At 34.6% G+C, this 22,356-nt stretch overlaps 1 protein-coding gene across 1 annotated transcript in view; it reads left to right on the forward strand.

Annotated features, from left to right (window-relative positions):
• bckdhb (branched chain keto acid dehydrogenase E1 subunit beta) overlaps nucleotides 1-22,356 on the forward strand; it is a 106,290-nt gene that overhangs the window by 21,516 nt on the left and 62,418 nt on the right. The window contains exons 7-8 of the mRNA XM_056476038.1: nucleotides 7,290-7,387; nucleotides 9,847-9,957. Of these exons, the coding sequence (XP_056332013.1) occupies nucleotides 7,290-7,387; nucleotides 9,847-9,957 (209 nt within the window). The remainder of the gene's footprint in view (nucleotides 1-7,289; nucleotides 7,388-9,846; nucleotides 9,958-22,356) is intronic.

A 22,356-nucleotide genomic window follows, 5' to 3' on the forward strand; every position in this document is an offset into this window, starting at 1 on the left:
GTCAAGATTTATACTCCTGGCAAAATGATTTCTTTCAGCCATGTAAGAGTAACTGCATTTGAAAAGAAATAAAATAGAGGAGAACCGCTCTAAAATTAAAACCAAATAACGAGGAAGAGCCAAAGATCCTAAAACAAGCTCCAGTGTTCACTCAGGAAATTAAAGTCGCTCAGCAAGATTCTTGAGGAACGCACAAGTCAGAGAGAGAACATGCAGACAGATCTGAAGAGAGCAGATGCATGCACACTAATCCTCATGGCAAACCACACTTGCATTGGCTTCCTTAAAATGCCATTCATTTCCCTTTCCACACTTCATCCAATCTCATTACTGAACCGTTTATCTGGATATGAGGATTGTTTTGTTTAGAGACGTTCATACAGTACAGTGCTTGTGCTTTAAATGACTCCACCGATATATTTACTCTCTTAACACATGGCCTGACTTGTTAGTTTTGGTAGTGGTTGATTTAGCGTCAGATGGTACTGTAGATGCTGTAACTACACCATTGTGTGGGAAAAATAGATTTAGATTATAGCAGTGGCTCTCAGACTGTGGTACGTGGGCTTCCTTCTAGTAGTACGCAGAGAAATAATGAAAGAAAAAAAAATAACAACACACTTTTAACCCTTTGACGTGAACGATTACACAGATGTGATCAGCACCGGCTGTTCCCTGAAGCATACGATCACATCGGTGGGCTTAGAATGATTACTACACTGAAAACAATGATGTCTGCAAAACTGTTGCAAACTATTTATTTGTGTTGAATTTAAAGAAACAAATTAAATTTAACAATATGGAGCTTGATTTGTTCGTTTAAATTCAACCCAAGTTAATTGTTTACAGCCACGTAACGTAAAAAAATGTAGTAAATCCAAAGCAATCGTCTTTTTGAATGATGTTTTTCAGTGTATAGTTCATCGCATCATCAGATGCTAAAAATCAACCTGCTTTGGCACAGAGTCAGAAAAAGAGGCGCACACTTGCGGAGCAGATACACGCTAGAGAAGTGCTTTTGCTGACCAGTGCTGTTGTGTTGGCATTTCAGTTACTGCAAACTCTGGAATCTCCCCATGCTGCATCATTAGTAAAATAGCTATCACAACCGTGTTAAATGTGTGTTAGTTGTGTAAAATAATGCGTGTTTTTCTTTATATAAAGTTATTTGTTTCGTAAAGCTGCGTGACTTTCGATTAATTTGTCACCTCAGATTTAGGCTATTTTACTGGATGTGATTCAAATGTCGCGGGACACAGAACATAAGCTTGGAGCTAGAATATAGTCTAATTAAAGTCTCTGTGTGCGGTTAACACAAACTCCACGGTCCACTTAAGATGAGATCTCCAATCACGGAAATTCGGCACCAATGAATGGATAAATCATGTATGAATTGGTCAAGCAGTGCACTTCTGCATATAATCCCTCAATTTTCTCACACGTACGAGCAGTAAGCAGATCTAATTTCTAATTTAAATATGCAATTCTAAATAATTTATTTTAAAATACAAGTTAACGTTTAGATTTTAAAGATTTACAAATAGGCCATGTGAACATGCAACATATTTCAAAATGTATCAAAAATGGTGTATATATGAATATGATGATATAATTATGAGGTCCAAGCAACATTTCCAGGTTTTGATGAATAGCTTACTATTTGTTAATTTACATTTGAGTACAGCAGTTTTCTTGTTACTTTTAAGAACAGTAGCCTGCTATTTTTAATTAACGTTTAAAAGCACATTTTAAATGTTAACTTTTTATTTTGTTCTGTGCTTGTAGGAAAAAACAAACAAGCAGTGTTAATGTTCAAACTATTTATAATGTTTAAAGTGGCTCACAATAATAAATATTCTTAATAATAGGAATTAATCTGCCTCGTCTGTACTCGTCATAGTGGTACTGGGAGAGAGAATTTTTTTAAGATGGTGCTTGATGAAAAAAGTTGGAGAACCACTGGATTAATGTATTTAGAAGACAAGTTCATTAAAGGGACTCACAGGATTTACAGCACTGGTTAAAAGGTTTAGAACTGTAAGTTTAATAAACTTTAAAAAAAAAAGTCTCTTCTGCTCTCCACACCTGCATTTATTTGACCCAAAGTACAGCAAAAACTGTACAAATGTTGACATATTTTTACTATTATAAATTACTATTCTGTTTTAAAATATCATTTTAAAGTGGAATTTTTAACATAATCAATCCAGTTACATGATCCTTCATAAACCATTATAATGTGCTGATTTCTTTTGTTAGCAACATTCTAATTCATGTTAACAACATGCTAATTGATGCTAGCAACTTGCTAATTTATTCAAGAATCATGTTAACAACATTCTAATTCATACTTGAAACATGCTAAAAGGATTCTAGCAACATGATAATTTGTTTAAAACAATGCTAGCGACATGCTATTTCTTTTTTTTTTTTTAAAGGGGTTTTTCACCTTAATTGTATAGGACAGTATAGAGTATTGACAGGAAAGCATGGGGAGCAGAGAAAGGGGAAGGATCGGCGTAGGACCGCAAGGCGGGAATCGAACTCGAGTCGCTGTGAGCTCGGGTCGCACTAACTAATACACCACTGGCGCCGACGTGACCTGCTATTTCATGTTCAAAGTAATGCTCGGAACATGCTAGTAACATGGCTTTCTCAAACCACCATAAAGTTTGCCTTCAAACTTTAATATCTAGTTTATTATTAATTAAAAATATTTAATGTTTATAATCATCTTATGTTGTCAGTGACAGTGTTGGAAGATGAAAAGTCCTGATCTTGATAATCAAGCTAGAATCATTCTAAGAACATACTAAAAACGTTTTAACAACATGCTAATTCATACTATAACCATGCTAGCAACATGCTAATTAATACTAGATTTATGTTAATAACATATTAATTCATGTTACATTAATGTTGACATGTTAATTCACACTAGAATCACACAAAAATATACTAGAAACATGTTAACAACATGCTTATACTAGAATAAGGCTGGCAAAATGTTTATTCATTCTAGAATCCTGCTAACAACACGCTAATTCATGTTAGAAACATGCAAGCAACTTGTTAATTTGTGGCAGAAACATGTTAACAACTTAATTCATGCTAGATACATGCTAACAACATGATATTTCATACTAGAACCAGCTAGCAACATGATTAAACTAGAATAATGGTAGCAGCATATTTATTCATACTAGATTTGAGCTAACAACATGTTAATTAATGGTAGATACATTTTAATTTATGCTAGAATCATGCTAACAACATGCTAATTCATGTTGGAAACATGCAACCAACTTGCTAATTTGTGGTAGAGACATGTTAATTCTTACATCTTAATTCTTGCTAGATGCATGCTAACACCATGCTAGTTCATACTAGAACTATGCTAACAATATGCTAATTCATACTACAAACAATTCAACAACATGCTAATTCGTACTAGAATCATGTTAACAACAAATGTTAATTCATGTTAGATTCATGCTAAAAACATGCTAATTCATACTAGAATCATGCTAACAACATGCTAATTAATGTTAAAATGATTCTAGCAACATGTTAATTTGTTAAACGATGCTATTTCATGTTAAAAACATGCTAAGTAATGTTTGAAGCATGCTAATAACATCGCTTTCTCAAACCAACCTAACGGCTGCCTTCAAACTTTAATATCTAGTTATTATTATTATTAAATTGTTTATTGTTTATAAGCGTCTCTTGTTGTCAGTGACAGTGTTGTAATGTTAAAAGTTCTCAGCTTTATAATCAGCTCTTTTTCGGCTGTAGTGATGTTTAAGAAAACATTTCCGTCACATGCTGAACGCATTTAACGATGGTTTCATTTCTTGCCTTTGACCGCTTTGTAAAAATGATTTATTGCTGTACCGCTGTCTGTTATTTGGAGGTCACCACGATCAGATGTGCTGCAGGGAAGCTACAATAGCAGAAATGTTGGAGCCGTTTACTGTACGTGCACTGTAGCTGCATTAATTCAGGCTTCAAGAACACAGTGGTTTTTAGTGACCTTTGGGCCAAAGACCTATGAGATTAAATACAGCTCTCTTAGCGTAACAGTGAACAATGCTGATAATTGTTTTCAAAGAACTGGAAAACTGGAAAAAGTCATTAAAATATCGAAGAAAAAAAGTAGTTATGACTTAACAGTGAGGTTATGAGCATTTTATCAGAGCTGGATGAGTCTTAAGGCTAATAATGTGAACATAAAGTCACTTTTATTTACATAATCTATATCCCTGCCAAAAAATCCATCTTACACCAGCCTAGGCTGGTTGACCAGCCTGGTTTTAGAGGGGTTTTGGCCGTTTCCAGCCTGGTCTTAGCTGGTACGGCTGGAAAATGACCAGCTAAATCCAGCTAAAACCCACTTGACCAGCCTGGTTTAAGCTGGACAGCTGGTTTTGGCTGGGCTGGTCAAGCTGGTTTTAGCTGGTCATTTTCCAGCCTGAACAGCTAAGACCAGCCTGGAAATGGATGGAAACCAGCCTGAAAATGGCCAAAACCCCTCTAAAACCAGGCTGGTCAACCAGCTAAAACCAGCCAGTTTTTTCAGTAGGGATGTAAGATAGTAAAATGTTTGGTTTCCGTCTCAGAATACAAGCAAAGAAAAGATCATACAGATTTTCCCCCCACAAGCCTCTGTTTTTCATTCTGAGCACAAGAATGTTCCAAACCAACCAAAATCAACTTCAATAATTTTCAACAAAATGACTTTAAACCTCATTGTTGAAGCAGAACGATTTCCCAGAAGACGACAGACACGATGTGACTTCAATGAGCATGTAAACCAGGATGAGGAAACTGACTTTAATTAAACATAATTGAACCATACAGATAATTCAGCATTTACTGTAAAAAGACAAAAACCTCGTGAGATTTGACAGCTGTGGGGAGAAATATGTTCAATATGATCATTATCTAGAGTCTCTTTTCAAGCAGTTCCAAACTTATACATTTATACAACTCCAGTTAATAGGCAAGTCTAATGTTTATGTTCACACACTGCAAATATGAACAAATACTGTAATGAGTCTCTCGGGTTTCTGACACCTTCATCATTTTTCACCAAATCAGAGTGTATTTGCTTTAGTTTAGAAAATGGTAATATAAGTTATAATAATAGTAATAAGAGTTAAAAGGAATAGTTAAATCCTAAAATAAAGATTGGCGCATAATTTTCTCTATTATTTCCACTGGTTAAACCACTTCACATGCTTGCTGTTCACCACTTTTTTTTATTTTTTATTTTTATTAATGTACTGGTATTTTGATTTTGGTTAATGTTAAAGGGTTGGTCCAGAGTGTATTTTTAAGGCTTGGTTGTGTTTATAAGATTCAAAGCAATGTGTGCTCATGCTTAATTTTTTTTATATGTCTTACTTTGATACAGCTACTCCGCTAACATGAAAACCACTGTCATATATTTTAGTTCCTCCAAAAGCCCGCCCTCAAGAGGCTCTGATTGGTCAGCTAACATAATGTGCTGTGATTTGTGAATTGGCTCCATGTCACGTCCAATCATGAGCACACGCTGTGCCTTTGCTGTGTGAATACTGTCAGTCAGTGTGAGCCTGAATTAGACATAAAATGAAAAGGACACAGCTGAACCTCACGCCTGCTCTCTAAAATAAAATCTGACAAGTGTCTTTCACATATATTCAGGTTATAAGCTTGTGTAATTAAAATAAAACGTTCACATATCTTTTGCGAGTTTTTTATTTGAGATGTAGAGAGACACTGCAACGCTGGTGGAGATCGTGGGTGTTTACAGCGATTTGATGGATAAATATAAATTTGTTGCTAAATTGGACCAGGCCATATCCTGAGCTGGTCCAGGTCATATCCTGAGCTGATGCTGCGGCTTAATGAACGCTTAATACTTCATTACCTGCAATTCGTTTGTGTTCTGACCACATGTGCTTGGCTGTACACTATATCAATAAAGTATTTAGCCTTTTTAAAACATTGTTGTAATACATTCAGCCACTAAGCATTGTACTAATGATGTTTTTCTACTGGAGGAAAACACAAATTACATCCAAATACTTCAAATATGGTCTGTGTTAGTTAATGCAAGGCTATTATGAAATCCAGGCATAACATTGTATGATAACGCTTCAGATGACCGTTCTAGAGCCTACAGCTAATCAATCTGTCAGATTCTGGAGCACAATACAGCGCTAAAGAAAAATATAAATGATAAATGATCTTAAATAAAATGAACACATTTATAGAGATGGTATATAAGTATATAATTTCACTCACCTGGGAAATGGAGGCAACGTGAATGGTTTGTGAGCACAATTAAGTGCACACAGCATGCCATATCATCTGATAAATGTAGGAAATAATTCCAAAAGGCAGCTGACTGTGTAAAGCCACATAAAACAGCACAAAAATACGATGTAAATGCCGAGTTCAGCAGCTAATCAGCCGGAATCAGCTGAGGTGGCGAGCAGCGGCTTAGCTCTCACTCAAGTGGCCACTACCTTAATTATGCAGACTTAATATAACTTAATATAAATGAAATGGATGGGTTCTAAAAAAATTCACTAAGCTAACTCTTTAAAAGCTAATGTCACCCTTTGCATTGAACTTTGAGCATATTATATTCAGAGATGTTGTTTGATGTTAGATGTTCACACAGCTACATTACACATCAACTAAAGTTTAAAATATGATATCGTAGTGTTTTTTCCCACTCTCTTTTTAATGGAAAGAAGATATTTTTCAACACAATTCTGAGCATAATAGTTCTAATAACTCATTTCTAATAACTGATTTATTTTAACATTTCCATGATGACAGTAAATAATATTTGACTGGATATTTTTCAAGATACTAGTATTCAGCATTTAAAGACTCAACTAGGTTAATTAGGCAAGTTAGCGTAATTAGGCATGTAATTGTATAATGATGGTTTGTTCTGTAGACAATTGATAACAAATATTGCTAATATTTACCTTAAAATTGCTTAAAATTAAAATTTAAAAATGCTTTTATTCTAGCCGAAATAAAATAAGACTTTCTCCAGAAGAAAAAATATTATAGGAAATACTGTGAAAAATTATTTGCTCTGTTTAACATCATTTGGGAAATATTTAATAAAATCTTTTACAGGAGGGTGAATAATTCAGCTGTATATCTGGACCTTTGCCCTTTAAAACTTTTCTTAACTGAAGCACTTCATATTTTAGTTGAATACCCCTGGTCTATGCTTGTTTGCTGGTGTGTAACATGTTTTTTTTTTTGGTATTCAGTGGAGCAGGTGCCGACAGAAGCCTATTACATCCCTCTATCTCAGGCCGAGGTGCTGCAGGAGGGCAGTGATTTGACGCTGGTGGCCTGGGGGACTCAGGTACGCCTGCAGAAACACATTCACCTGCAGATTACACTTTCAAAAGCTCTCCGGGTGTCCTGGAGATCAGCTCACAAACTGAATAGAGAGATCCTCACAAAGGACTGATGCACTGTATGGCAGAGTACATAGATGACTGAAAGGTCAAGGACAAAAAGAGGAATTGTCTCTGATGGATAGAAACCACATTTTCTTTTCGTTAATCACACCAGGGCAGGGGGATTTTTTCCCCCTGTGGATTAATTCTTCGCCTAATTTATAAATGTGCATTGATTTCACACAGATTTTAATGCTTTAATAAGCTATGCTCACATACTATGCTCACACATGAAGTCGTATATTTCAGGTGTTTACATGGACATGACAACTGCAGCATTTTCAAAAACTTGAATCTGTTTTCAGTCATAAAATCGCCATTGTAGAGCTGCACGATTCATCGAAAAAAGATCGCGAACTCGATTCGACCCCCTAGACGATCTTAATCCAGCATTTCTACGATTCTGCCAATCATATTTTCAAGTTCAGAAGAGAAGCATAAAGGTGGATGCACAAGTCCTCGCATTGTTTTATAAACGTTGCTCAGCGATTATGCACATCTCCAAATGGTGTTGAAAGAGTCACATGCTGGATTTATAATGTAGATTTCACCCAAAAATGTCATCTCTGTCTTAAAGGGCACATAGTTTACCTCTTTTTTATAATTTAATATTAATATTATGGTTCTTCTGAGTGTGCCAGTTTAGGTTCAGTTCAAAACACAATTCAGATTTTTTTATTATAATGTGTTAAAAAGTGTTGGGGGCGTGTCCACAGTTCGCAGATTTAGGGGTGTGTTGCTTTACATGTAAATTCGTTTCGGCTTCCTGGCTGCTCGAAGCCGCGACACGGCACACCAGACACTCTCTGTGGCGCACCAGAAACATAAAGTGTCCCGAATCATCGCGCCACGCATTTTTGAATTCTAAACATAGGTTTCTGCAGCGGTCCGCGGCACCCAGCCGTCGACTTGAGTGTACCCTGATAGAAACCGATGTTTAGAATTCTAAAACGCATGCTAGTTAAGATCACAGGGAGCTTCTGGGATCGCGAGAAATGCAAACGGCTGAAGTATAAGGTAGACTCAATGAGATGTACACATGTTTGCAAACCTACCTAAAGATACAACCAATAATTCCGATTAGAGCGATAATGTGGAGAATATTGATCTTGTGTTGAGCCCAATGAGCCTTGCATCTAAAAATAGAGCTAGGGTCCCCCTTTAGTGATATTGCTTCGACTCACACTGAAAATGGCGGACGTGAATCAACAAACTGAGGATATGATGACGCGCCTGTCAATCAATATTGGTGGGCGGGGGGGACCGCACTCCTACGTAAAGTTACGGTCGATCTGAAAACAGCTCCAATTGGTCCACCGTTTTTTATGTTGTTAAATTGAAAAAAAAGCACTGGGTGTGCTTATATTCACCCCAATATGACAGTCTATACACCATACATGCACATATGTCTGTCCAAACAGCTTGAAAAGTAGATTTTTTACCATAGGTGCCCTTTAATGTAATGACGTAATGACGAAAACACACTTGACATGAGCTGCTGACGGTGAGCTGTTACCACAGAGAGGTACAGACATAATCCCTTATTACGGTGGGCATATCCCTTAATTTCACATCCCAATGTTGACAGGTATGAATAACAGGTAATAAAGTTGTAAAGTACGTTCAGTTTGAGGCACAGAGGGATCGTTTGGGAGCTGCGCGGGAAATATGAACAGCACTTAGCAGTGAAAATGAAACCGAAAGCACGCATCATTTCAATAATCATATCGCATTTTAAAGTTATGATTGCGACAAGCATGTTTTTCTTTCATAGCGAACACAGAGTTGTGCATGAAAATAAATGTTTAACTGTGTCAGTTTAACTACTCTAGCCTATATAATGCAAGAGGGAATCTGATAATGACAAATGTCTGATTTTACCAGTGAAAAAATGAACTAATAATGTTGTCAATGACAGATTGCAAGCTCATGTCACGAACATAATTCAACATCAGAATTATGAATAGTTGTATTCTCATGTCGTCACTTGAGCATTAATGACCAGGACATAAAGTCTGTTCAAGTCCACCATTCGAAGTCTATTCAAAATGTAGCATTTTAACCAACAGTAGACCTACATATAATAATATTGTTGTTTTACCATATGTTTGAGAAATAACAATAATAACAGCCTACTCATATTAACCTTTATTTTACATCTATAAAATCGTGAGAGGATCGTGATCTTTATTTTAAGCAAAAAAATCGTGATTCACATTTCAGCCAGAATCGTGCAGCTCTACGCCATTGTAGTGTGCGAACGAACTGCCAAAAATATAAAAAGTTCCTCAATTTTGGCTGAAAAATCATGTAAATGGCACCTTGGCCTTAACTGTCACTGACCTTTGCTGTGGTGCTGCAGATTCATGTGATGCGGGAGGTTGCAGCCATGGCTCAGGAAAAGCTGGGCGTCTCCTGTGAGCTCATCGACCTGCAGACCATCCTGCCATGGGACAAAGAGACCGTCTGCAAGGTACTGTCTGACCAATTCTTCATCTAGCGAGAGTTTATCCCAGAAAGGTGTATTAGGAGTGTGAATCTTTAGGGAGGTCACCATCCAATCGTGACTCCCAGAATTTGAATCGGATAGGATTCCAAAACCGTTCTTGATCGACCCTTTTTTTTCTCCAATTTCTTTGGCTGTGCAAATACGTGAACAACTTTATTTTTGCTATTTTAATTTGACAATTGTTTCCCATTATTTATTCATGTTTGATTTCAACATTAGTTAATTAAACAAAGTTGTTCATTCACTGTAAAAACATTAAATAAAAACTTGACTCAACGTTAAAGTGTAAGCACACAACACAGATTTTGAGTTGACTCGATTTTTAACCCATGTACTGTAGTTGACTTGATTTAAGTTGAGTCAACTCAAAGAAGCTATGCAGCAGAGTTGTCTAATAATTAAATTAACATTTTAACTAAAGTTCAGTCTGCTTTTTATACAGTGAGTGAACAGCTTTATTTTTGCATTTTTAATTTGACCACAGTTTTTATTATTTATTCATATATTGTTAACATTAGTTAGTGAAACAAAGTTGTTCATTCACTGTAAAATAATAAAATGAAAAGTTGACTCAACTTGAAGTTGTAAGGTAACTTGAAGCACAGCTTTTTTGAGTCGATTCAACTCCGCTTTTAACCCAAATCCTGTAATTGACTCGGCTCAAAAAAGCTGTGCAGCAGAGTCGTCTTACAATTTCAAGTTGAGTCAACTTTTTATTATATTGTTTCACAGTGAATGGACAGCTTTCACTAACTAATGTTAACAATATATGAATAAATAATGAAAAATTTGGTCAAATGAAAATAGCAAAAATAAAGCTGTTCACTCACTGTATAAAAAGCAGACTGAACTTTAATTAAATTTTAACTTAATTTAATTATTATACGACTCTGCTGCACAGCTTTTTTGAGTTGACTCAACTCAAATCAAGTCAACCACAGTACATGGGTTAAAAATTTGACAATCTTTTGCATTATATATATTTATTAACATTAGTTAATAAACATAGTTGTTCATTCACTGTAAAACATCTAATAAAAAGTTAAACTTAAAAATAAATAAAAACAGCTTTTTTTTGAGTTGACTCAACTTTTATCATGTCATCATTGACTAATCAGAGTCATGTATTCCAGAGAGCCATGTAATAAGCAGGATAATTCAGGATGTTGTTTTTTTTAGCAGAATGAAGCCCGTCAAGTTGATTGGCAACCCAACACAAAACAAAGCACTGATGTATAGGACTGAAGGGCTTTTTTTCTGGAAAATCCACCGCCTGGATGTACTTTTTCCTGCTTATTACGTGACTACTTGCCACAAGATCTAAAAATTAGACACAAAGGATTGTTTTGAGCTGTAATAGTTTATTAAGTTATTAATTAAACGCAAAGCTGACAGAAACAAGACCAGCTGAGGGAAGTTGATGGAGTACATTCATTATTCATTCACTAGATGGCGCCAAACCGAGTCCTAATCAAGCAGATACATATAAATGCTGATGTAAGTATATGGATGTGAACATATTCAGTGCGGGTCAAGTTTTTATTTTTATTTATTTATTTATTTTTTTTTTTTTAAAGTTTCCGGATGTTGGTATGTTATGGTATGTTATTCCCAAATAACAACTGATAAATAACGAATGTCGCCACTGACCAATCAGAATCGAGTAAACCAGACAGCAGTGGAATAATTAGCTTTAATTGATGGGTTGTAAAATGTAAGCTAAACTTGAAAATCCATATTTAGTCATACACTACCATCAAATGTTTATTGTACAGTTTGTTTTTTTTGTTAAATTTATTTTTGTTAAATTTTAGCTAAAGATTTTTGTTTCTGCTCACAAAGGCCTAAAATGTCAGAAATGACCAATCAGAATTAAGTTTTCCAGAGAGCGACATAATAAGTCGGATAAAGTACATTCAGGAGGTTGTTTATAAAAATAAAACCGACAAGTTTATTAACAACCCATCGTACTGTAGTTGACTTGATTTAAGTTGAGTCAGCTCAAAAAAGCTGTGCAGCAGAGTTGTTTATAAGAAAGTTTATAAAAGAATAAAATAAAAAGTAGACTCAACATAAAGTTGTAAGTTAACCTGCCGCACAGCTTTTTTCGAGTCGACTCAACTTTTAACCCAAATACACTAGTTGACTCGATTTAAATGGACTCAACTCAAAAAAGCTGTGCAGGAAGTTTTTAGGTTGAAGTCAACCTATGACCAATGCTCAACCTAAAAATAGATCACACCCACTCCATCACAATCTAATTTAAATAAAGCATCCATTCTGAAGTTTTGAGCATCGATTCAGAATCAGGAATTAGCGATGGATTGATTTATTTATTTTTCTCTCCCACCCCTAACAATTCTCTGCTTTTTACTATACAACGCATTTATAAACATTGAATTAAGATGATTTCTATGAACGCGCAAGACTTTAGATTCATTATACCCTGTAGGGGAATAAAATAGTGTGTAAGTGCAGTAAATGGTACTTTTTTTTTATAACACACAACAATAATATGAAGAGAAATTGCAGTATTAAGCAGCCTTACAAGCTCTTTTTGCACAGCTAGAGTAGAAATACCTGGAATGGACATTTACAGCGTGGAATAATAAATGATCCTTGAGGTATTTTGAGCTTAATCTTTACAGACTCGTTCTGGTTGAAATCCGAGATTTGTTTTGCGTCTTAAAAAACGGTGCACCTTTAAGTTGTGGTGTATTATGGTGTTGTGGCAGTGTTCTTCGGTGTAAGGTAATAGTGGTGAAGAGGTCAGTATAAGCATGTCTTTACAAATCTGTGTAGATGATTGTTTTGGCAGTGCGATCAGGGAGGAGCCGCAGATTCTCATGGGTTGTTTGTTGGAAAGCAGCTTTTCAAATAAACATGAAGCACGTTAAACGGCCCGCATGAAACTCAATAGTGTGTTTACAGTAAAGCTGCACATGCTGTTCACCAGGCTGCCGGGAAACCACATGCTAGAGTTTCACCCTGGAAATTATATATATATATATTTTTATGTTCTCTCCATCTTTTTCCACCTTATATCCCTCAGTTTCCAGCATGTTTGTGTTCCTATACAAACATGTGGTTGATCAGAATTATTTATGCAGTCAGCATGAAATACGTTTCCATTTTGCACTTGATTGTGCTGTCATAATTGTCATTATGAGAGCTGTCATTCATTTACTCTCCTTCAGCTTAGTCTCTAATTTATCAGAGGTTGCCACAGCGGAATGAACCGCCAACTATTCCAGCATGTTTTATCCAGCTGCAACCCAATACTGGGGAACGCATGCAAACTCACATTCTCTCTCTCTCACACTCACACACACACACACACACACACACACACACACACACACACACACACATACACACACACACACGCACAAATACACTATGGCCAATTTTAGTTCATTCAATTCACCTGTAGCGCATGTCTTTGGACTGTGGGGGAAACCAGAGCACCCGGTCAAAAACCCACGCCAACATTGGGAGAACATGCAAACTCCACACAGAAACGCCAACTAGCCCAGCTAAGACTCGAACCAGCGACCTTCTTGCTAAGAGGTGATGGTGCTAACCACTGAGCCACCGTGCCCACATATGACAGCTGTCAATAAACTATTAAACAACACTTCACAATAAGCTTCCATTCATTACATTATTCACTAGAGGGCGCATATTAACAACAAACAAAGGCGTATTTTGATAACTGTCAATGTGTGTGTGGAATCATGGGAGTTGTAGTCTTTATCCTATGGGACTCCTGTAGAAATCTTGTTGATGGATGAGTAAAGTATCCTACATGACATGAAAGCAGCAGAGCTTCTATTATGCCACAGCCCACCGCTTCCTGTTCTTCTGCTCATATTTACATGAAGCAGCAGCAGCACTGTTTTATCAGACTAAATACGTTTTAGGCTTCTGTTATAATGCTGATCTGTGCAGTCTAATAAAACACACAACATATTAAAGCCTCACTTCTGTTACACTGTTTTTTAGATAGAAAATCAAACCCAAAATCAAGAGTGTTGATGTCATTAGCATGAACACACAGCAAACGGTCAGTCTCACTTGTTAGATCTGCACATTTCTCTGCATTTGAGCCCTTTTCCAAACATTTGGTATAATGTAATGCATAAGTCAGCAAAATATATAACACTGTTCTAGTGGCTTTTGTATATTTTGACACAAAAATCGTACATATTGCGAGTTTATAAGCTGAAGAACTTTATTCTGTTGGGCAAAAATATCCTAGTTTTACGTTATCCTGCTTATTGGATGGCTACTTACCACAAAACTAAATAATTAAACACAAAACATTCACACAGCCTACACTTCTTACTACTTACTCATATGGTGCCAAACCGTCAAGAACAGCACAGTGACAGATATATATATAAATTTAATATAGATAAAAATATAACATATAGTAAATATATGAGTATATTCACCAGCAGTCAAGATGATTCATAGTACACTGAGCCTTTGTTATTATTTATTACTATAGTCATCTGGGAATACTTGAAATGTCATCAGTGACTAATCAGAATCATGTATTCCTGAGAGCCATGTAATAAGCAGGATAAAGTACATTCAGGATGTTGTTTTTTTAGCAGAATAAAGCCCGTCAGGTTTATTGGTAACCCAACACAAAACAAAGCACTGATGTATAGGACTGAAGGGCTTTTTTTCTGTAAAATCCACCGCCTGGATGTACTTTTTCCTGCTTATTACGTATCTTATTTAGATCTTGCCACAAGATCTAAAAATTAGACACAAAGGATTGTTTTGAGCTGTAATAGTTTATTAAATTATTAATTAAACGCAAAGCTGACAGAAATGAGACCAGCTGAGGGAAGTTGATGGAGTACATACATTATTCATTCACTAGATTGTGCCAAACCGAGTCAAAATCAAGCAGATACATATAAATGCTGATGTAAGTATATGGATGTGAACATATTCAGTGCGGGTCAAGTTTTTTTTTTTTTTTTTAAAGTTCCCGGATGTTGGTATGTTTTGGTATGTTATGGTATGTTATTCCCAAATAACAACTGATAAATAACGAATGTCGCCACTGACCAATCAGAATCGAGTAAACCAGACAGCAGTGGAATAATTAGCTTTAATTGATGGGCTGTAAAATGTAAGCTAAACTTGAAAATCCATATTTAATCATACACTACCATCAAATGTTTATTGTACAGTTTGTTTTTTGTTAAATTTATTTTTGTTAAATTTTAGCTAAAGATTTTTTGTTTCCAAAATGGCCTAAAATGTCAGGATTTACCAATCAGAAACAAGTTTTTCAGAGAGCGACATAATAAGTTGGATAAAGTACATTCAGGAGGTTGTTTATAAAAAATAAACAATAAGTTTATTATCAACCCAACGCAAAATGAAGCACCGCTGTATAAGACTAAAGGGCTTTATTCTGCGAAAACAACCGACTGGATGTACTTTATCCCACTTATTTCACTGATACTTGAAACAAAGTGTAAAAATATGACACAAAACATTAATATGATCTGTAATAGTTTATGAAATCATTAATTAAACGCAAATCTGACAGAATCGAGACCAGCTGGGGGAACAGATGGAGTATACACTAACCTGCGCATTATTCATTCACTAGATGGCGTCAAAAACAAGCAGATACATATAAATGCTAATGTAAGTATATGGATGTGAACGTATTTACTAAGGGTCAAGTTATTTTTTGCAGTTTCCGCATGTTGGTATGGTATGCCGATATGTCACCACTGACCAATCAGAATTGAGTATAGCTGACAGCAGTAATTAGCTTTAATTGATGGATTGTAAAGTGTAAGCTATTAAACAAACCTGTAAATCCACTTTTAAGCATACACTACCATCAAATGTATGTTGTACAGTTTGGTTTTTGCTAAATTTATTTATTTTTGTTAAATTTTAGTTAAAGATTTTTGTTTCTGCTCACAAATACTGCGTTTATTGCATCTTTTATATCTTCTGAGTTCACTTTTCAGCATTTTTAACTGCTATTTCTGTGATTTGTCTGCGCACACCAAATAATCACCATAACACAGTTGTTATTACTTGATAGAAGTCTGTTTTCTTTTCAATGTTTACAATGAAAACCGCACGATTTGCTAATCTAATGCAGTGACGCTGACATGATGAGCGTCCCAGTGCTTTCTGATATGGCCATGCATCTCGCACACATGCTATTATTTGGTAGCCATGAAGACTAAGTCTGTAATTAAACAATTCGCAGCAGACCAGAACAACCCAAGCAGTTGAGGAACACTGCTGTTTGTTCGTGACCCAAGAAAATGCTGTTATATGCTGTTATATTCACTTCTATAAACCGAAAATCCAAGTCAACATTTTGAATCCAGATGTGCATGAAATCAGAATGCTCCGTGTTCGCTTTGTTGTTGTTGTTGTTTTCGTGAGATCAGCAGATGAAGGCAATGACTGTTCTAGTAAATAAAAGGGGATGTAAACAGACCGATATTTGAAGATTGACGATCAGTATAAAATGAGCTTATAAAGCTTGTCTTGTGCTATTTTTGCTTGATTTATGCATGCAAGTTTAATGTGTTTGATTTAGGATTTATACATTTTTTGCTTGAATCCGTTTAATCTTGCTTAGTACTTTTTGGTTTCACACTTTATTTTAAGGCACAATTCACGTTAATAATAAACTTTTTGTTTCATACAGTACCAATTAGATGCTTGTGAATAGTTGTTAGGGTAGTAGTTTTTAGTATTGAGCAGGATTAGCTAAGTAGAATAAGATCATATTTAAATGGTAACAAGCAATCAATATATTATTAATAGACAGTTAGTAATCCATTAGTTGGCCCATTTGGAATCTGCGGGCAGAAATCCTCATATTGTCGCAGATTTTTAGCTCGTCAATGAGTCTATATATTTACTTGTGTAAATGTGTATAAATTTATATTTATTCAGTTTTTAAATTCATTTCACTAATGTTATTGTGATGTATAATAATAGTGATATTAAAATGTTCATTTGATTTATTTACAATACAGTTTGTAAAGTAATATTTTTTTGTCTTTTAGTTGTTTTATTATATAAGAGACTTGCTTTGTTTGCCAAATAAAGTGGATCTGATTGGATTTGCAGTCTAAATTTTTTTTTTTTTTTTTTAAAGTCAAAATGTATTATTTTTTATTTAATATATTTTGAGATATGTCATAAGTTTTTAGTTATGATACTAGTAAAATCATTTCACATAAATCCGCAGATCTTTTACAAAATGCTCCACAGAAATAGCAAAAAGGTTTTTTAAGGTTTTTAAACTAAAATGTTACTTTTTAAAATGTAAATTAATAATTGTTTACAATTTTTTTAAAAATCTTTAATTTTATTTTCATTATTTTTATTTAATTTTATTTAAATAAAGTAAAATAATACAAAGTTATTTTATTAAATTAAATTTGTATAAATTTATATTAAATGTAAATTTAATTTAATTTTTTTATTTATTTTTATTTAATAATTGTAATTTAATTTAATTTTAATCAAATTTTAATTGTAATTTAATTTTATTTAAATTTATTATTTTATTTTTAACTTTAAAATGTTATTTATATTTTATTTTATATATATTTTTAAATTTATTAAATTTTTTATTTAATTTAATATATTTTAATTTAAATTTTAATTTAATTTTAGAATTAAATAAGTAGCCATGTGTTTTTTTTTCCGCGTTGATTTCAATTTTTTTCAATCAATTTCCAGCATGTTTGGCTTCCTGTTCGTTGTGATAGATCAGAATCATTCACACACTCAACATACTTCAAACGTTCATTTTACATTTATAGTCATTATGACATCCATCAGTTAATTATATTAAACAAACTGGAAACAACACTACCAGCAAAATATTGATTGTAGGTTTACTTTTGAAAAGTTCAAATGTAAAATGTATATTATTGCTGCGATTCACTAAATTTACATCTATATTCTAGTCTTCAGAGTCACACGGTCTTTCAGAAATTAATGTGTGAGAAATCAGAATTCTCACTCTTGAAAACTGAATTTTTTTTGTAGAAACCTTTGTGCCCTTTATTTTTTAGGATGATGAATAAAGTTCAAGATAGCAGTGTCTATTTATAGTAAAATACAAATCATATGTAACGTTACAAATACCTTTGCAGTCACTTTTAACACATTTAATGCATTTTTGCACAATAATAATTTTCACAAAGGACTCTCATTGACACTAAATACTAGCTTATACCACCGGATACCCATGAACACCACTAGATGTCCTAGTAAGAGTTTAAGTTGTGCGTTTAGGACAGCTCCAGAAATCACTGGAAGATGTCAAGAGCCTTTGGAGCCACTTTTGGACTGATGTATTATTGCTTCATGATTAATGATGATTGATGAATAAGTGTTGGATTAATCGCATGAAGAAATACTTGTCTTATTTCACCCTCTGAATTAAAGAAGGAAGAGATTGTTTGCTTAAGGAAAGTATTTTAGCACTTTAGTCTTTTTTCCTCATCATTTAAAGACCTTGGAGTATCAAAAAGACAAATATAATCTCGTTTTCTGTAAAATGCAGTTGTATTTAAAGACTATAATAGAAATGTTCATATAAATATATATATATATATATATATATATATATATATATATATATATATATATATATATATATATATATATATATATATAATAAATTGAGATTTTTTTTCCAATGCACTTTTAAACATAATATTTTGATATCTATTTTCTTAGTCTTTTCCATGATGAAGTGTATATAATATTTTGCTAGTTTTTTTTAGCAAGATTCTAGTTTAAAGCTTAAAGTGCAATTTAAGGTAACTTAACAAGGTTAAATAGGCAAGTCATTGGACAACAGTTGTTCTGTAGCCAATAGAAATTATTTTTATGTGGAATAATAATAATATTTATTAGTTATTCTAGCCAAACTAAGAAAATCTAATGGGAAATACTGTGACAAAGTCGAATCACTTGTGAAATATTTGAAAACGTTGCGAGGAGTGACATTCGCAACCAATTAGATTTGACACTAGAGGGAGCTAAAGTGTATGATGCAGTACAAAACTGATGATGCGTCCCAATTTGCATACGATTTTTATTAAATACTATATTTGAAAATGACTAAATTAGATAAAAGAATTGTAGGAAGGAAAAAAAGGTGAGGAAAGGGAACGGAAAGGAAGGAAAAAGTAATGTGCGATCATTGCACTCCTGTATCAACCAGCAGATGCTTGTAATGCACTTAGAATTGCTAGGCCCACACGGAATCTGCGCGTGCAGAAATCCGCATATTTTAAGCCCATCATTGAGTCTATGTATTTAGTTGTGTAAATGTGTGTACATTTATATTATTTCAGTTTTTTAATTAATTTCAGGAATCATATTGACTAAAATGAAAATGTTCATCTGATTTATATACAATTTCAGTTTGTAAAGTCATATTTTCTGTCTTTTAGTAGAAATATTACATGAGAGATTTGCTTTGTGTACCAAATAAGTGGATCTTGATAAATTTGCATTGTAAACATTAATTACAAGTTAAAAAGCTATTATTTTTATTTCATATATAAAGTTTCTACTTATGATACTCCCAAAATAATTTCACATAAATCCACAGATTTTTTTTTTTTTACAAAATTCTCGCAAAAACAGCAAAAAAATGTCCGCAATTTCAGTCTGGCCCTACCAGTCGCCAATAAAAAGAAAGAGAAGAAACATTTGCATACTATCTGTCCTAAATAGTATTCGAAAATAGAATTAGTCGCAAATCATAGTATGTTGTATAGAGTACGCTAAATAAACTCTCTCTGGTAGAAATTTGAAATGTTGAACTGTCCATTCTCTAATCGCTAATATCATCCACAATACGTTGCATGTCTGTCGTGAATTTAATTAGAACTACAAACTTGAAAGTGTAAAGAAACTACAAACATGGTGGACGTGTGAGATTAACCGTCAAGTAGAGAGACTTCGGTAAAGTTGTTTGAAGGACTATTAATTAATATCTAGCAAACTGGAAATTATGTAAATCACATGTTCGGTCTTATATTTCATCTGCAACAACATAGTGAACTCATATCAAGATATGTTTGGACATTAACGTCTGAATGCATAGTTATCCAAAGACCCGAGGAGATTTCTGTGCATGAAAGACTCGCGAATGGCAGATTAAGACACTGCTGAATCTCCTATAATGTAGGAGATGTAATTAAATATGAAAAGAAATGTGGACGATGTGTCGAGATGATTGACAGGTGATGTAACCAAGCAACATACCCTAACATGCATACCTTAGCTTGCCTAATTAACCTAGTTAAGCCTTTAAATGTCATTTAAAGCTGAATACTAGTGTCTTGAAAAATATCTGGTCAAATATTATGTGCTGTCATCATGGCAAAGATCAAATAAATCAGTTATTAAAACTAATATGTTCAGAAATGTGTTGGAAAAAAAAAAATTGGGAGAATAATAAACAAGGGGCGAATAATTCTGACTTCAACTGTAGCTTTAATTAATGTTGCATTGCAGGAAGAGATGCAGCTGCTTTAAACAGTGCACAAATATTTCCAAAATGTGTGGATTTGGTGTGTTTTCTTAAAGTGTCTGCTGTGAAAGCAGAGCAGTGAGATGATGAAGCAGTAGGTGTGAGGTTTCTGTCCTGAGAATAGATATCTGAGCTTTAATTTCACCCTGAAGTCTTCCGCCAGACAGGAGCTCCATAAATCTTATCGCAATGTAAACAGTATTTTAAAAATGAAAATTGTAGCTTATTTCCGCCCAGTCCTGAAAGCTTTGGACCCAGTTTTCTTTTCCTTGAGCCGCTCTTTTAGTTGTTCCTTTCTTGTGGATCTAAAGTTCTTGTGGATGTAGTGAAGTTAACTTTTCTTGTGATCCTGAAACTCATTGTTGTCCACTTTGGATCTTTTATAGATATGGTTGACAACAGAGATGACTGATTCTATAAATTGCAAATTTATACTGCATCTCCCACATAAACCTTATGTTATTTTTTCAAAAACAAAACGTTGGATGAAAGAGTTTTGAATAATCACTCAAATTAAATCATTTATATCAAGTTGTCTCTAAAATAATGTGTATTTGGAGACTTAAAATTATTAACTTTGGACTGAGATTATAATAATTAAAAATAATAATAATTCCTTACATTTATATAGCGTTCTTATACATTATTATACAAAACATTATTATATTTTCTGGACAAAGCGCTTTACACATTAGAGGAAATCTCTTCATCCACCACCAGTGTGCAGCATCCACCTGGATGATGCGACGGCAGCCATTTTGCGCCAGACTGCACACCACACATAAGCTGAGTTAGAGTTATTAGGAGGCCATGATGGATAGAGGCCAGTGGGCAAATTTGACCAGGATGTCGAGGTTAAACCCCTACTCTTTTCGAAGCACATCTTGAGATTTTTAGCGATCACAGAGAGTCAAGACCTCGGTTTAGAGTCTCATCTAAAAGAATGTGCTTACCGACAGTATAGTGTCCCCTTCATTATACTGGGGAGTTAGGACCCACACAGACAGCAGGTTGAGTGCCCCCTGCTGGCCTCACTAATGGCCCGTTTCCACTGAATGGTACAGTTCGGTTTGGTTTGGTACGCTTTTATGGCCGTTTCCACTGTCAAAAAGCGTACCGAACCGTACCGTACCACTTTTTCGGCACCCTTTCGAAAGGGTACCAAACACGAGAAAGGGTACCAAAAGGCGGAGCTAGACGCGCAGCTGAACGCTATTGGTTTACAGAGATACGTCATTCGCTTGCGCAACAAGCCAGAATGAAAACAAAAAACCCGCCATGTTTGAAAAACACAGCGAGAGATTATAGCGGAATTATAAATACATATAATAACGAGCCATGGTCGATCTGGGCTCAAACAAACCTTGTCGTCATCTTGATGGACAGCCAAATATCCAAGAAGAAGAGCAGATTTACCCTGTGCACTGTAGTTTTTTACGAGCCAGTCTGAGGCGCGAGCGGTTTCGCTTTCTTGCTAGCGCTCATGCGCGTCTTAACATTATATCTGAAATAACAAACTTCTTGAGCTGATGATAATAACCTGCGCTTGATTATTGACGTGCTTTTGAAACCCGATCCTGTCAGACACTGACAAACGCGAGAGTGAAGCGTGAAGAAACAAAGGAGAAGCCGGAAAAAAGGAGCACATTATTTTTTCAACAAACGCGAACAAAATGCCATGTTTAACTAACTTATTATCTTCACCTTTTGGACTATTATGATCTGGGAATGATGGAATTACTCTCTAACAGAGGCTACATGTGCTGCTGAAGATTACATACACAGAT

This window comes from Danio aesculapii, chromosome 16 (genome assembly GCF_903798145.1).
Source record: "Danio aesculapii chromosome 16, fDanAes4.1, whole genome shotgun sequence".
NCBI lineage: Eukaryota > Metazoa > Chordata > Actinopteri > Cypriniformes > Danionidae > Danio > Danio aesculapii.